Below are 16913 nucleotides of genomic sequence, written 5' to 3'. Positions count from 1 at the left end.
CAATTTGAGAATTAGGTCACCACCCTTGGCCCTCCTTTACATCACATATCTTCCTTTGGCATTCCCCTACCCTTACAGGCATTCCTTTGCTTGGAGATCTGGGTTTCCAAGTCTGTTCCAACACTAGCAGTATGATTTGGGGCCTTCTACACCCCATTGTCCCCCAAAACAGTTTATCCCCCTCGGGTGTACTAGTACTCTTCCTTTTCAACCCTAATCCCATCTATCATGAAGAGATTTGACCCTGAATTACTTTATCCAGATGATTGGTTTTTGTATTAATATTATGAGGTCTTCTGATGCAAGTATCTTGTAGGATTAATGTCACCACCCAAACTCCCCCATCTGGCCAGGAGGCCAGAAGAGCATAAAAACTCGCGGGCTGGGGGCTTCCGAATCCCAGACACTCGGTATCGCCCGGTGTGAGACCCACGCGATGGCGCAGCCCTTGCCCGGCTGTGGGCGCCGGGGCCCCAGACGCCGCCAGCCCCGAGCTCAGCCGACTCTGCGCCCTGGACGCTCCCTTTCTACCCCGCCCCGTGCGAGCTCTCCTGGGAAGGCCCAGACTTCGACTGGGAAATGCTTTCCAGTCCCTGCGGCGGGCTTCTGCGCTGGGACCGTTCGCGAAACGGACACTTTGCTGGAGGCCGAAGCCCTCGAGACGGGACGCAGAGCCACCTGCCCCGGACCAGACGCCCGCGACCCACCCGGACCCAGAGGCGCCCCAGGAGAGGCGGCCGCCGCTCCCGCAGCCTCCCTCGGCGGGTGGCACCGCTTCCCGGACGGACGAGCTGAGCCCGAGAACGCTGACGGCGGGGACCCTACGGAGCGTCGCCCGGCTCCTGCCCCCGGGACCCGCCGCACGTCCCAAGGCTGGTGGCAGCGGATCCGACGCGCAGTGGCCCGGAAGACCCAGGGCTGCCAGGAGCCCCGAGATTTGCGCTGAGTCCCTCAACTCCGCGGACAAATTATGTTACAGCATCGCCTCTGCCTTTGCTCCACAAGGATGGAAGCCCTTTGTCTTCAGAGTCCTTTCCTTTAATTTTCCTTTCGCTAGTCAGTAAAGATGACGAAAAACGATGTCACCGTCTGTTATTCCTCCCGTGAATCCCTGGTTTGTCTATTTGGGAAGACGAGGCTCACGGGCAGCGGTGGCCGCTGCCGGTTCCCGGGCGGGATCCTGGGTCACCGGCTTTGCTGGGCGCCGGCGGATGCTGGGGTCGCCTGTGCATACGGAGCCGGGGATGGTGGAGAGTGGCCTCTCGTGTAACTCCCGGATACACGCTGGGGCTCCAAGAACAGCAGAGGGGCCGCCCGCAGCCCCGAGGACTCCACTCGCCCGGGAAGAGTCCCTCCTCCGTGGCCCTGGCCCTTTTTGGCCCCGAGTCCATCTCAGGGCCCTCCAGGCATCTTCAGGCGGCTCTGGCGCCGCCTCCACCGCATTCCCCCCACCGCCTCCCCGAACTTGCCCAGAAGTTCAGGCTTCCTCAGGCGCTAACCAAATCCCAGCAAGTGTCCCTTACCCCTCCGACCCTCCGCAACCCCCTTGCCCGGTGCCTGCCAGCGACTGGCCGAGCTGACCTGCTGTGAGATTGCTGGCGTGGAAGCCAAGGGGATAACGACCCTGGACTAGCGGCCGGGGAGACCAGCCACCCTGCCCTGATAGGATGGACTAAGCGCTCTCGGATTTGGGAGGGGCGTGATCGCTGCAGCCCCCACTCCAACCCAGTGACTTTGCTTAGGTGTGCCTCCCAAGCAGAGAGTGAATGCAAACCACCAGGAATGGGCCTCTCTCCACAGGGACCTTCCTCTCCTCCCATCCCTCTCCTTTAACTCAATCAGCAAAACCACTCGGAATTTCCAAACCCCTCCCAGCAAGATGCAGTTTTCTCCTTAATCTCGCGAGGCTCCCAGGCAATTTGCAAGGCAAATGAGTGTCTATCCCCACTTATCTGGACGTGAGTTTCCCATCGCCTGTACTAGACAGACCCTATAAAAGGCACACTCAGCACGGGATAATCAATCAATCAATCAATCAATCAATCACAAAAAAGTATATATGAATACTCTTGACCCAGAATTCCACTTCTACAAGCCAGAAATTGTGGTTAACAGGCGATTTTCCACTATAAGATTAAAAATAAATGATAGTCATATTTGCACAGTTCCAAACTATGCTGCTCTTAGAGGTAAAATGGAAGGCATGACTTTGAAAAGATACCCGGAGGCTGAATGTACCAGGCTGAGCCCTGGACAGCTTGTGACTGTAGCAACTAAGGGTGGTTCTAAGCAAGTTGGAAGGGAAAGCACTAAGGCACAGCCACCCATTAGGCTGAGAGAGGGCAGGGTTTCCAGAGCCTTGCCTATGTAAACACTCTGCTGCAGTTCCTTCCACAAGTGCCTACCTTGGGAACTTGCAACTGAGACTTAGAATTTGATCATAATATGTACGTCAAGCATCAAGTTGCCTCCCAATTTCTTGTTACCTGTCTCAAGTCTACGTGTAAAGGGATTTTGTCATGTCTCTTCCTGGATTGACATACAGCCACACAGTCCCCACTGCAGTCCACCCGGATATTCCCAGCTCCTCTATAAGAAAACTTTGCATCACTGCCGGTCTCCCCCTGGATGCCAGGACATGGTCACCAATAGCACACTGCTGTCTGTGCACTGGTTCCAAAAAAAGATTGCTGTTTCAGGATGCATTTCCTCTAGTGCCCATTCTTTAATCCCACGAAGTATCATGACACAAGGTTGAATGGCTGTATCAGTTTTTATCGAAGGATTGGATAACTGAAGGAAATTACACAGCAGAAGGGAAAAATTTAAACTAATTATTGAAATTTTTAAAAGTTATCATTACTGAGAGTACCTTATGACCTACTATAGAAAATGAACCTCTTTAGAATTAGTTTCCTTACAGGGCACAATAATGGTTCCAAGGAGAATCAGAATGTTTACTGACCCTGTGCAATAAACAGTGCCATCCAGGTTTCCCAGACTCTCCAGACCACAGCTCTCCCTTAAAAAATGTGGACCTGTAGCTGTCACCTAATTGTGCTGCTAGGGCTGAGAGATAGCACTGTGGTTTTCCTCTTAGGAGCCTGCATTTTGTTTCACTTCTTTCTCAAAAGCAAAAAGATTAGCAATAAGAAGACAATCCAGGGCTTCCCTGGTGGCGCAGTGGTTGAGAGTCCGCCTGCCGATGCAGGAGACACGGGTTCGTGCCCTGGTCCGGGAAGATCCCACGTGCCGCGGAGCGGCTGGGCCCGTGAGCCATGGCCGCTGGGCCTGCGCGTCCGGAGCCTGTGCTCCGCAACGGGAGAGGCCACGGCAGTGAGAGGCCCGCATACCGGAAAAAAAAAAAAAAAAAAAAAAAAAGAAGACAATCCATAGGCAAGACCTCCTCACTCCAAAACTGGAATCCCAACCTGCAGGAAAAGGAACCCACTTTTTGAACCATGTAGTTAGGATCCATGAGAATATTTTCCCCACACTAAGACTGTCCCTGACTCTCTCACCAGAAGGCAATCCCCACCTATACATGTCCTTGTTAACTCTTCTCACAGATCTATCTATGTTCTTTCATGACACCCTTTTCCCTAACAATAGACCAAAACTTATTTTTGGTATAGGTGAAAAAAGAAATGGACTTATTTTATCCTAAAATCCATCTACTTTATTTCACATCCATTTCAATGATTATTTGTGGAATCTATAAAATACTCTTTCTGCCTTCCCTTCTTGAAATCACCTCATTCCTGTCTTGAGAAAATAGCTACCCGGTAGATATCTTGCTATTTCACGTGCCCAGTATTGAAGGATGAGTTTGCTCTGTGCTGGTCTATACGGTCGGTGGAACTTTCCTATTTTTGATGCTCAGAAAGGTTGTTTATGAATGAAACTTTAAAAAAATAGGTGAGACATTGTACTTGACATACTCTTTTCTTCAAAAAATAAAAAGGAAAAAAATAGAAGAGTTGGGGAAATCCTACAGATTAAAAGAAGTATTAAGACATCCCAACTACATGTAATGGGTAGACTTTAACTGAAATCAGTTGTTCCCCACTTTGTTGGTGACTGATATTGATCACCTGCATTCTGACCACATTGCTGGTTATCACTGTAGTGGCTTCTTTCTGCTGCGTGTATATCACACGCTAGCTGCTCCTAACCTCTGTGGGGAAAACCAAATGTCACCGGTGTTCAAACAACTTTCTGAGAAGGTTCTACACCATCAGGGCCTATTAGCGCCATGTTGAGCCTTCAAAGGAAACAGTGTTGTTGTCCTTCCCTTAAACCCGGCCAAGCAGAGCTTTGTGTCTTGAATATCTTTATTAGATTCCCCCAAGTCAGTTACAGCCATTGCATGCTGGCCTAATGAACCCCTTCAACTTACCACTATTGGCTGCCTTGACCAGAACTTCCAACCCTCTGCCTCTTGCATTGTCTATACTTTCATCTTCTTTATTTCCTTATTTCTCATTTTTGGTTTTGATTCGCTTCCCTCTTTTCTCTGTTTCCTTATTTCTCTCTTTTTAAAATTAATTAATTAACTTTGGCTGCATTTGGTCTTTGTTGCTGTGCGCAGGCTTTCTCTAGTTGCGGCAAGCAGGGGCTACCCTTTGTTGTGGTGCACGGGCTTCTCATTGTAGTGGCTTCTCTTGTTGCGGAGCATGGGCTCTAGGCACATGGGCTTCAGTAGTTGTGGCACGTGGGCTCAGTAGCTGTGGCTCGCGGGCTCTAGAGCGCGGGCTCTGTAGTTGTGGTGCACCGGCTTAGTTGCTCCACGGCACATGGGATCTTCCCGGACCAGGGCTCAAGCACATGTCCCCTGCATTGGCAGGCGGATTCTTAACCACTGCATCACCATGGAAGTCCCCTTATTTCTCATTTTTATTGATACCATTTCTTTTTATCTCAGCTCATGCAAAACACTGGCTTTGCTGGGAGTCATCTTAAACGTTAGAGTTTTCCTTCCTGGCAGAGAATCACCTTCCATAAGGAACAAGTTTTAGCTGTGTCCTCATGGTCTCTTAACTGTGACTTTGCTCTCCCCTTAAAATTCAGCTCTGCCAAAGCTGGACCCATTCTACAACTCTGTATGTGCAGCACCATCACAGCAGCTTGCCTGTGGCATGTTGTCAAAACATGCTTGTTAAAAACTATGAATTTAGGGCTTCCCTGGTGGCGCAGTGGTTGGGAGTCTGCCTGCTAATGCAGGGGACACAGGTTCGAGCCCTGGTCTGGGAAGATCCCACATGCCTGGGCCCGTGAGCCACAACTACCGAGCCTGCGCGCCTGGAGCTTGTGTTCCACAACAAGAGAGTCCGCAACAGTGAGAGGCCCATGCACTATGATGAAGAGTGGCCCCTGCTCTCTGCAACTAACCCTCGCACAGAAATGAAGACCCAACACAGACCAAAATAAATAAATAATAAAATTAAAAAAAAACAACTCTGAATTTAACTGACTTTGTTACATTGAAGATGAATGACTGATCAAGGAAGTCTAGGCTTAGAGGCACTGACATGTTTGCGGACAGAATGTCTGAAACATCTCAGGAAGGATGTAAGGGAATACGATTTCACTATAGATCTGACACAAGAAGGAAAAAGCAATCCATTCAGATTAAACACACACAAAAAGACAACATTTTGAGTTTGTTATTCATTGATGTTATGTTTAATATCCATGATCATATCACTAAAAGTGACAACGAAAATAATAATAATTGTAATTGAACAATTTATTTTCTGCCTGGGAATATCTAATTACATGACCTTTGTTATCGAATTTAATCATTAAAGTTACCTTGTAAAACATTAAATTTTAGCTACCATCCAGGTAAAAACATAAGGATAAGAGAGGTTAGGTAACTAGCTGAGTCATATAGAAATAATAGACAGAACTTGTACCCAAACCGTGTGCATCTAGATCTCTAGACTTTGAGCCCTCCCCTCCTACATGTTGGCTGAAAGTCTGAAGTAACTTTAACTTAGAATTGAAGATCGGAGTGTCAGTCTGACCAGCAGCGTGATTTCATGCAAAGATGGCCAACTTCTCATTCTGATCATCTGGGTAAAATCTGATGGTACTTTCCAAGCAGAAGGGCCCTGAGAATCAATGGACATACAGTTAACTAAAAGTGTACTTCATAAAAGAGTAACCTTCCAAAGAGCTCGTTAGCTCGTCTTGGCAGAGTCCCTGTACCTGTAATTCTTTTTTTTTTTTTTTTTTTTTTTTTTTTTTTTTTTTTTTTTGCGGCACGCAGGCCTCTCACTGTTGTGGCCTCTCCCGTTGCGGAGCACAGGCTCCGGACGCGCAGGCTCAGCGGCCATGGCTCACGGGCCCAGCCGCTCCGCGGCATGTGGGATCTTCCCGGACCAGGGCACGAACCCGTGTCTCCTGCATCGGCAGGCGGACTCTCAACCACTGCGCCACCAGGGAAGCCCCACCTGTAATTATTTTTTAAAAAAAAAAAGAACCAACAACAAAAATTTAATTCTATCAAATCAACAGAATCGATTCAACTTCGAATAACTCCATCCAAGATGATTGGATTTTCCCTTAATCTCCTCAGGTCCCGCCTTCGGAACCAATTAGAAACCTGAGAAAAACGACACCACCCAATCTAATATCCTCTGGTTGGACAGCTAAAAAGTTGGACGGGGAAAGTATAAATTCGCAAGGAAGGGATCCCTGAAAACTTCTCCTCCTCTCAGGGGCTGAAGCGATGGAGCCGAACTTTCCGCGCTGCGTGCGCCAGGCCTGGGATTCCGCAGAGGAGTCCCAGGAACCAGAGATGCTGCAAAGCTTGAGCTTAGCGGACCCTGAGGAATGGCAGCTCCCTTTCTATCCTACGCTGGGCCAACTCTCTGGGGACGACGAGGACTTCAATGGGGCACAACTTGCTACCGCCTGCGGGCGTCTGCACCCACACTGCCCGAAACACGGACCCCGAGCGCAGAGCGCCTGCAGGCTGGGCGCTGGACCGCCCGCCCCGGACACGACGCCGGCGACCCGCCAGGAGCCACAATCGCCCTCAGGAGGTGGGGCTGCTGCCCACCCGCAAAGCTTCCTTGGGCGGGTCTTGGGGCATCGGGGACCCAACATCTGGAACCCGAGACCTCTGACCGCGGGGACCCTTCCGGAGCATCGCCCTCTTCCTGGCCTGGAGAGACACCACCGGACGTCCCAAGGCTGGTGGCCGTGGACCTACACACCGTGGCCAGGAAGACCCTGGGCCGCCTCTCCCATCGCCCTTGGACCCACGAGCCCTCATCTCCGCTGAGACCCTTCATTGGATGACCCCTTGCGACAGATGTTATTCCGATAACACCTCTCCGTTTAGCAATCATGGAAGAATTCGTCTTCGTAGACATTTGTGAAGCTTTCTTTCGCTTACTTAATAAATTATACCAAATTGCAACGCCTTTCTCTCTTTTACTTTGGCTTTGGGGGGAGGACCCGACGCAGGGGCGCGGTGGCCGGTGCCCGTTCTCACCAGGGACCCTCGGTCCCCTGATTTGCTGGGCGGGGGCAGGCCGGTGGGGTCTCTTGGGCACACTGGGCGGCCAGGGGTCCAGCACAGGCGTGGCCAAACTGGCTCACACGTGCTGGGCTCCCAGACATCCGGCAAAGAGCGGCCAGCAGCCCGGAGAACTCCACTTCGCCCGATGAACGCTCCTGCGCCCTCGCCGTGGCCCTTCCAGTCCATCTGTGGGGCCGTCCAGTCACCTTCACGTGGCCCCACGGACCCCAGCGCCTGTCGCCGCTCCAAACGCATCTAGAAGCATTGGCCTCGGGGAGCGCAGAGCTTCCGTCTCCCTCGGGCACTCTCCTGGGCGTGTCCCTTCTTCCTGACTCGCCCCAAAGCCCACTGCCAGCCCCCACCTCAGAGCTGACCTGCAGCCGGAGCGCTGGGGCCCCGGACAAGAGAAAACAAGGGATTGTCTTTGGCGGTGGGGCGTTTCTGCGGCCAGATTCTGGAGCGGTCAGGCTCGCGTCACTTCCTAACTCCAACCGGGCGACTTCCCAAGGCGCCTGACTTCTCATTACCATTCGGAGTTGCACTAGAGTGTCCACCCGATCCGGGGTTTGAAATGGGGCCTGACAGAACAATGGCAGGCAAAGTGTACGTGCTTAATAAATGTGAATACAATTATACTGAGAATTTCTCAACTGCTGCGATTTCTCTGGCAGCAAAATCCTTCACTGGGATTAATCTCACAGGAGTCTGAAGGTGGGGACCCCCTGCCTCGGGAGCGGTTTCCTGGAATCCCTTCACCCCATCGCTCTGGTTTCTGGCATCCCACCCAACCTCACCCTTTCTCTCCTTTCCCTGCCAGGATTCCATGGGCCACCTGTGCAGCCTGGATGCTGTGGCTCAACCAGTATGTAACCCTGGCCGGTCCCCAGGGAATGCAAAAAATATTCTTTTCACCCATCTATTAGACCACAGGGTGATATTTTACTTTTTCAGATTCAAACAGAACTTTTCCATTGAGGCCTGAGCATGGGAAATATACAGCTCATAATAAGAGGATGCGATGACATGGGTGTGTGTTGTAGACCCTGCCATGTCTTTATTAATGTACTTTAATTTCCTACTTTGTCTTTTTTTGTTTTGTTTTGTTTTTTGTTTTTTGGTTTTTTTTTTTTCGGTACGCGGGGCTCTCACTGTTGTGGCCTCTCCCGTTGCCGAGCACAGGCTCCAGACGCGCAGGCTCAGCGGCCACGGCTCACGGGCCCAGCCGCTCCGCGGCATGTGGGATCTTCCCGGACCGGGGCACGAACCCGCGTCCCCTGCATCGGCAAGCCCTCCTACTTTGTCTTTTATTTCTTAAAGAGTGTATATGAGAAATGAAATCAGTGAGAACTGGAAATAAAGAAATCACTTTTAAATTTCATCCTCACTTTTTCAGTAGTCATTTCAAATACTTAACCTCTTAGGCAAATAAATGAAATAGGCCTTGAATTCATGGAAAGACACAATTGTCTATAAATCCACTTGTCAGGAGTCACTAAGCAGGATTTGGAGTACAGGTCTACAGTTCCTTTAGCAATTCTAAAATCCAAAATTTTATGCAGCGTACACTTTGGTGTGTAAATTTTGGTACAAAATTCATTTGACAGCAAACTATGGCATAGATTGATGTGAGGCCATAGTGTTCTCTATCCAAAGTAGCACAAGTATTCATAGGAATGATTGATTACTGGGACTGTCCTAGACCATGTGGACAGGTACACTCTACCAGGCAAGCTCTTATTGTCACTTTATAATTCCTTACATTTTAAATTATAACATACATCTAGACCCCAGTATTTTAATAAATATATTAGAGTATCTTTAATATTAAATAATGTACTAGCAATATCTAAAAATACAATTTTAGGTTGTTTTTGGTTGTAAAACTGCCTAGTTGTGCTGAATACTGTAGAAGTGCCCTTTGCTGGTAGAAAGCTAGAGTCATTGCAGTATTTGATCATCCATAACATTGTTAAAGAAAACTCTGTTCTGGAATAGATTGCTTCTGCCATTACCTGTAACTATTTCTAGTAATGGGGTTTGTGTGCTCCATTTTTTTCTTTTCTTTTTACTTAAAAAAATTTTTTTTAATTGACTTGAATTAGCCACCTCTAACTCTGCCCTTTGTACTTCCCAACAGCCAAAGCAATGACTCACGGGATAAAGAGAATTTTTTAAGCTGTTAGGTTTTATTATCAAAAAAAGATTTTTTAAAAAAAGAAATATCTTTGTGTAATTTTTAAGTAAGGGAAAGGAATTTTCACAAATGTACACAATGTCAAAATTTCTTACATGATTGCTAATTCATGCAATTCAATATGGGGCATGTGAACAGCAAGGTAACTATATGTAGTTATTTCCTCAAGCCTAGAAATGGATAATTTCAAGAAGCGAAGGCAGGCAGGGTACACAAAAGCAAAAATAAACTAATGGGACTACATCAAACTAAAAAGTTTCTGCACCGCAAAAGAAACTATCATCAAATTGAGAAGGCAACCTACTGAATGAGGGAAGATATATCTAATCACATATTTGACAAGGGGTCAATATCCACAATATACAAAGAACTCTTACATCCTCTTAAGGTTTTAACTCAAGTTATACAACTCAATTTATATGATTTAAACTCCAGAAAAAGCAAACAACCTCATTGAAAAATGGGCAGAGGACCTCAACAGACATTTTTCCAAAGAAGACACACAGATGGCCAAAAGACCCATGAAAGATGCGCAGCATCACTAATTATCAGGGACATGCACATCAAAACCACACTGAAATATCATCTCCCACCTGTCAGAATGGCTATTCTCCAAAAGACAGTAAATGACAAGTGTTGGAGAGAACGTGGAGAAAAGGGAACATTCATATACTGTTGGTGGGAATCTAAGTTGGTGCAACTACTATGGAAAATAGTATGGAGATTCTTCAAAATCTAAAAATAGAAATACCATAGGATCCAGCTTTCCACTCCTGGGTATACATCCAGAAAAAACGAAAGCATGAATTCAAAAAGACACATGCACCTATTTACAACATCCAAGACATGGAAGCAACCCAAGTGCCTAAAAAAGGATGACTGAATTAAGATGTGGTAAGTATATACAGTGGAATATTGCTCAACCATAAAAGGAATGAAATTTTGCCATTTGCAGCAACATGGATGGACCTAGAGAATATTATGCTTAGTGAAATAAGCCAGTCAGAGACAAATAGTGCATGATATCACTTATATGTGGCATCTAAAAATAATACAAATGAATGTGTATGCAAAACAGAAACAGAGGGCTTCCCTGGTAGCACAGTGGTTAGGAATCTGCCTGCCAATGCAGGGGTCACGAGTTTGAGCCCTGGTCCGGGAAGATCCTACATACTGCGGAGCAACTAAGCCCGTGTGCTACAATAACTGAGCCTGTGCTCTAGAGCCCACGAGCCACAACTACTGAGCCTGCATGCTGCAACTACTGAAGCCTGTGCTCCTCGAGCCTGTTCTCCACAACAAGAGAAGCCATCACAACGAGAAGACTGCATGCCACAACTAGAGAAAGAGTGTGCACAGCAACAAAGACCCAACGCAGCCTAAAATTAAAAAAATAAATAAAATAAATAAAATTATTTTTTAAAAAAACAGAAACAGACTCACAGATATAGAAAACAAACTTGTGGTTACCAGAGGGGAGAGGGAAGAGTGAGGGACAAATTAGGGATACGGGATTAACATATACAAACTGTTATGTATAAAATAGATAAGCAACAAGGATATACTGTATAGCACAGGGATTATAGCCATTATCTTATAATAACCTATAATGGAATATAATCTGAAAAAATACTGAATCACTATGTTGTATACCTGAAACTAATATAATATTGTAAATCAACTGTACTTCAATTTAAAAGAAGAAGATGTGGTATATATACACAATGGAATACTACTCAATCATAAAGAGAATGAAATCCTGCCATTTGCGACAACATGTGGACCTTGAGGATATTACCTTAAGTGAAATAAATCGAAAGATAAAAGACAAAAACTATATGATTCCACTTATATGTGGAATCTAAAGAAACCCCAAACCAACCCCCTCCAAAAAAACGAAAACAAAAAAACTGAACAAACAAAACAAGAGAACAGATTGGTATTTACCATAAGGGATGGGGGTTGGGGGCTGGTTGGAATGGGTGATGGGGGTCAAGTATATGGTGATGGATGGTAACTAGATTTTGAGGATGATCACTTTGTAATGAACACATGTGTTGAATCAATGCTGTACACCTGAAACTTTTATACCAATTTTACCTCAATAAAAAAGAAAGAAAGGCAAAAAGAATATTTTATAGATTTCATAAGTGCTCATTGAAATTGATGTGAAATAAATGTAGATGGATTTTGGAATAAAATAAGCTTCCTTTCTCTATCCACTATTCCCACCTACAGGATATATCCAAAGTCATATACCTAATGAATGCCTACACAATCTATTCAATTTACTTTTTTTTCAGGAAGGGAAGATAAAAATAATATACATTTCCTGGAAGATTTGGGGGAAATAATGTGGCTTCAAAACAGTCCCTGTCCAGCAACAAATCCAGAGAAATGAGCCTGCACCCTGCACTGCAATATCCAATCTAGAGAAAGAACAGATAAATACTATTTAATCTAGTAAATAGAGAGCCTTATTTAGAAACTAGAATGGAAACTCCTGAAACCAGAAATTTCACGCATCTCTGTAAGTGGACTCTAGGTGTCTAGATGGTGAATCCTGACAACAGGAGCAGCTTCGAATGGCAAGTGATTATTGGGGGAACTTCAGAAGTGGCCCCAGGAAGCTGACTGCAGCTTTGCTGTGCTAAGTAGTAGAGATATGTCTGTCCAGGTGTGAACAGTGAATGGACGTTTGCATTGTAGAGAAAGGAAGGTGCCTGATGGCTGTAACACACAGAGGAGTGAGGTTTCCCATTGGGGAGCCCGATTCCCTAGACAAACACCTACTGAGCAGCCCTCCAGCTGACATCTCTCTCCCTCCAAACTGTGCAAATCATGGCACTAGTTCCTTTCACCTTCCCTAGACAGAAGCTGCTCACTAAGAGGGGAGATGATGTATTAGGGGATTTTCAATTTACACACTCCAGATTACACTGTTATACTTTAAATCAAATTTTACTGTTCTCTAGTGTCTTGGAAAAGCTTCTTGAATAATCACAATATTTTTCTCTTCCACTTTATTTATTTTGTATCTACCCTGGAAAATAGTGTCATAATATAGAAACTAAATAGCTCAGCTCATATATGGGGGGGTCATATAATCTGACACAGTGAAGAAGAAATTGTGAACACACCTTCAAATACCATCAGTTAGGTCTCCCCTATCAATTCCTTGGCTACATCTATGGTCAATCTGATAACTGATTAGGTCAATATCATAGATTTGAGCAGTCAAAGTCAGCAATTAAACTATTCAATCAAATCTAACACAAAATTTAAATCTTTCATCATAATCACCTATTAAGTATGATTGGATGCTAGCAGAGACAGAGGACTCTGAGACTGCTGTGGTACAGATGTATCTCACTAGGGCCACAGAAAGCCAGTATTTGCCTTCCCTCCATCAATGACCATATTAATCTTTTTCTAGGCTGAGCCTGTGAATTGGATGTTCTCCCTTGATATGAGATTTTCCTTCCTCTAGATTTTCCATCACACTACTGAGATCTAAGTTGAAAGGACATGCTCATATCACTAATAATGCTATTTTGACTCTTCAAGGTAAGTATAGTACCCTCCCAGTTACCTTCTTTCAATTAACTTAGAAAACATTCTTTATAGCACTGATACTAAAATAGTTCTATTTGCTTATTTGTTGGCATGTTTACTGTCTGTCCCTCCCATGAAAGTCAGACAGTTTAGGACTTCCCAGGTGGCACAGTGGTTAAGAATCAGCCTGCCATTGCAGGGGACACGGGTTCGAACCCTGGTCCGGGAAGATCCCACATGCTGCGGAGCAACCAAGCCCATGTGCCACAACTACTGAGCCCATGTGCCACAACTACTGAAGCCAATGGGCCTAGAGCCCATGCTCGCAACAAGAGAAGCCACCACAATGAGAAGCCCACGCACCACAATGAAGAGTAGCCCCTGCTCACCGCAACTAGAGAAAGCCCATGTGCAGCAGCGAAGACCCAACACAGCCAGAAGTAAATAAAAAATGAATTTAAAAAAAAGGAAAGTCAGACACTTTATGGCCGATCCCATGTCTGCTGGTTGATGGCTTTAGCTCCAGGATCATGTATACATGTAGTATAATATTGGTGCTCAGTAAGGCTTTGGGAATGAAGAAGGAAGGAATATAGAAAAAAATATTCTCCAGCCACAGGCTGAACAGAGGAAGATCAGATATCACTGAAAAGGAGAAAAATAACTCTTGGGAGGATTTATTTGTTTGTTTTTCCTTGCTGCTTCTCAGAAATGCTGGTAAATATGCTGTGAGCATCAAATGCTGCGATGACCCAATCAATCAGATCTGACCAAAGCCACATGCAGCTCGGTTTTATTAGATGTCATTCAGAAGAGGATATTAATTTGCTTCTTCTTGGGGGTCTGGTACCCTGAAGCAATGTGCACTGAAGGTTAACACCAATGTCTGTTTCAACATCTTAATTCTGATGTCTTAGAGGTCCTAGGCTAGAGGATCTCTGCTTCCTGCTCCTCTCTCTTGGCCCAGACATGCTGTTTTACGGTATAAGAGAGTGAAGGTTTGGAACTTCATCTGTCTTGCTGTGAGGGTTCGGCTGTCTACAAGCAAGAGGCGGGAGCCTGGCTACTGCCTTCCCTGCACTGGGTAGAAGGCTGGGTCTGGACAACCTCCAGGGACTGAGCAGAGGCTCAGAGGAACGCTCCACTTCTGGTATGATAGGACCTACTGTGTGGGAGAGAAATAATGAGGACTCAGAGACTTTCTCTGTGCCATGAGTAGTTTGGAAGCTCCCGAAAAGGCCTGTCTGGGAGTTGACACTTGGGTTCCTGCCTGGTCCAACTTCAGCCCCAGAGAAGCCGAATATGGCAGATCAGGTGGCTGCCTGGATCCAGAAAAGCTGCAAAACCCCGGTGCAGGTAGTCACAGGGTGGCCGCAGGGCAAGGACCTGGAATTCTGCCCTCTCTAAGCCTACCTGCTGGCTATCTCAGCGCTTTCCCCTCTAACTTGGTTAGAACCATCCCCTTGAATTCAAGTCCTGTTGCTACAGTCACCTCCTGCCCAGTGTTCTACTGTACATTTGTTCTCTGGGATATCTTTTCAAAATCATGCCTTCCAGGCTTCCCTGGTGGCGCAGTGGTTGAGAATCCGCCTGAGGATGCAGGGGACATGAGTTCGTGCCTGGGTCCAGGAAGATCCCACATGCCGCAGAGGAGCTAGGCCCATGAGCCATGGCCGCTGAGCCTGTCCGGAGCCTGTGCTCCGCAACGGGAGAGGCCACAACAGTGAGAGGCCCGCGTACCGCAAAAAAAAAAAAAAAAAAAAGTAAAAAAAAAAAAATCATGCCTTCCATTTTATTTCTAGGGCTGCATAGTTTGGGATTGTGCAAATATGCCTATTGTTTATATATATTTTTTATCCTGTATTGGAAAACACATCCGTTTTTAAACCACAATTTCTGGCTTGTAGAAGTGGAATTCTGGGTCAAGAGTATTCATTTTTTTTTATTTGGAGAAGTATTTATTTATTTAGGCTGCACTGGGTCTTCATTTTGGTGTGCAGGCTCTTGATTGGTGTGTGCAGGTTTCTCTAGTCACAGCGAGTGGGCTTAGTTGTGGCATGTGGGATCTTAGTTCCCTGACCAGGGATCGAACCTGGGGACCCCCTGCATTGGGAGCTCGGAGTCTTAACCACTGGACCACCAGGGAAGTCCCCAAGGGTATTCATATTGAAATGCTTAATGCATATTGTCATGTTGGCTTTCCAAAGACCCTTTCAAATTCATTTCTCAAAAGCTGCATGGGGGAGTTACTACTTTACTAATATTAGAACAAATGGGAAAGATTAATAGAGACCACTGTGGTAGTCAAAGTTATATGTCAATGGTTTCACTTTACATTTCTTTGATCTTAAGGAGCCCAGGACCGGGTCCCAGCTCCCCTTTCAGCCACAGAACCCCCTATACCGCCTCCAGTCCTGACTCCACACACCCAAATCAATTCCACAGGCAGAGAATAAAGAGGCACATTTTAATCATTGCTCATAATTGGAATCAACATAAGAAGCATAATGACTCTGAGTACAACTGCAGGAAAGCTCCTTAAGATAGTAAGGATTCCCTGAAGAGAGATTTCTAATTGAGAGAGCTGTCAGTAATCCAGGAAAGGAGGGACCGATAAGGACTGGTCTGCCCCACAGAGTCCTCCAGGCTCATCCCAGAGCAAGGCGGGGCCCAGGGGAGAGGTCCAGCCAGGCAGAAGGAGGCCTCCACTGGGGTGACTCAGGCTCCAGGCCAGCGCATGGGTTGAAGGGGTGCCGTGGGCCGGACAGAAGGCTGCGACTCCTTTCCTTGTCGACTTGCACAGGGTTTCAAGCCTCCACAGGGTTTCCGCAGCTTCGGGGTTGGGGATGGAGATCGTCCGGGGCTCCTGGAGGCCATCTGGCCGCGTGTCTGTCGGCCTCCGCTGCTGCGGGCATCTCCTGGCTGTTCAGGCGCGATTGTGCCCTGCGGTGTGTGGCTTCGGCCTCTTCTTGACGGGACGGTCGCTCCACCCCGTGGTAGCCGTCGGCTCCTGGACTTGGGGGTCTCGCCGGCGTTTGTGGCCGCTCTCCGCCTGGGGACCGTCTGCGTGTCCGGGACAAGCGCGCCGCGGCAGCCCACACGCGCAGTAGTGCGCGTCCTCGCAGAACTGGGGGCTTTGGCAGGAGGGGCGGCTCAGCGCAGGGAAGTTATCCAGAGCCCAGGCCCAGGCCTGTTCTCGGTTGAGGCCCGGTGGCATGTGGGGCTCTGGATGCGCCCTCCTCCAGGACAGCTCTTCCCAGGTGCAGTATGCGTGCGGCTCCATGGCTTCGGCCTCCTCCCAGGCCAGACGCGTAGCGGGTCTAAGCAAAGGGGCGAATGATTCAGCCCCGTGCTGAGTGTGCCTTTTATAGGGTCTGTCTAGTACAGGCGATGGGAAACTCACGTCCAGATAAGTGGGGATAGACACTCATTTGCCTTGCAAATTGCCTGGGAGCCTCGCGAGATTAAGGAGAAAACTGCATCTTGCTGGGAGGGGTTTGGAAATTCCGAGTGGTTTTGCTGATTGAGTTAAAGGAGAGGGATGGGAGGAGAGGAAAGGTCCCTGTGGAGAGAGGCCCATTCCTGGTGGAATCTAGGTGCCCTGCATGAAATATATATTTTTGAAGTTTA

General features: G+C 47.1%; 1 protein-coding gene across 1 annotated transcript; it reads left to right on the top strand.

Annotated features, from left to right (window-relative positions):
* The first annotated feature begins 6736 nt into the window (after positions 1-6736).
* On the top strand, positions 6737-7294 carry LOC136794130 (annexin-2 receptor-like). Its single transcript, XM_067033295.1, has one exon. It carries the CDS (start codon positions 6737-6739, stop codon positions 7292-7294), a length of 558 nt encoding a protein of 185 aa, XP_066889396.1.
* Positions 7295-16913: the final 9619 nt, after the last annotated feature.

The sequence above is a fragment of the Kogia breviceps genome, chromosome 4, assembly GCF_026419965.1.
Source record: "Kogia breviceps isolate mKogBre1 chromosome 4, mKogBre1 haplotype 1, whole genome shotgun sequence".
NCBI lineage: Eukaryota > Metazoa > Chordata > Mammalia > Artiodactyla > Physeteridae > Kogia > Kogia breviceps.
The sequence above is the reverse complement of the archived record's forward strand: the minus strand, read 5'-3'. Positions and strand labels throughout refer to the sequence as shown.

Bases quoted from the DNA above. Each gene is read 5' to 3' on its own strand.
- LOC136794130 (XM_067033295.1), top strand. From the start codon at position 6,737: ATGGAGCCGAACTTTCCGCGCTGCGTGCGCCAGGCCTGGGATTCCGCA.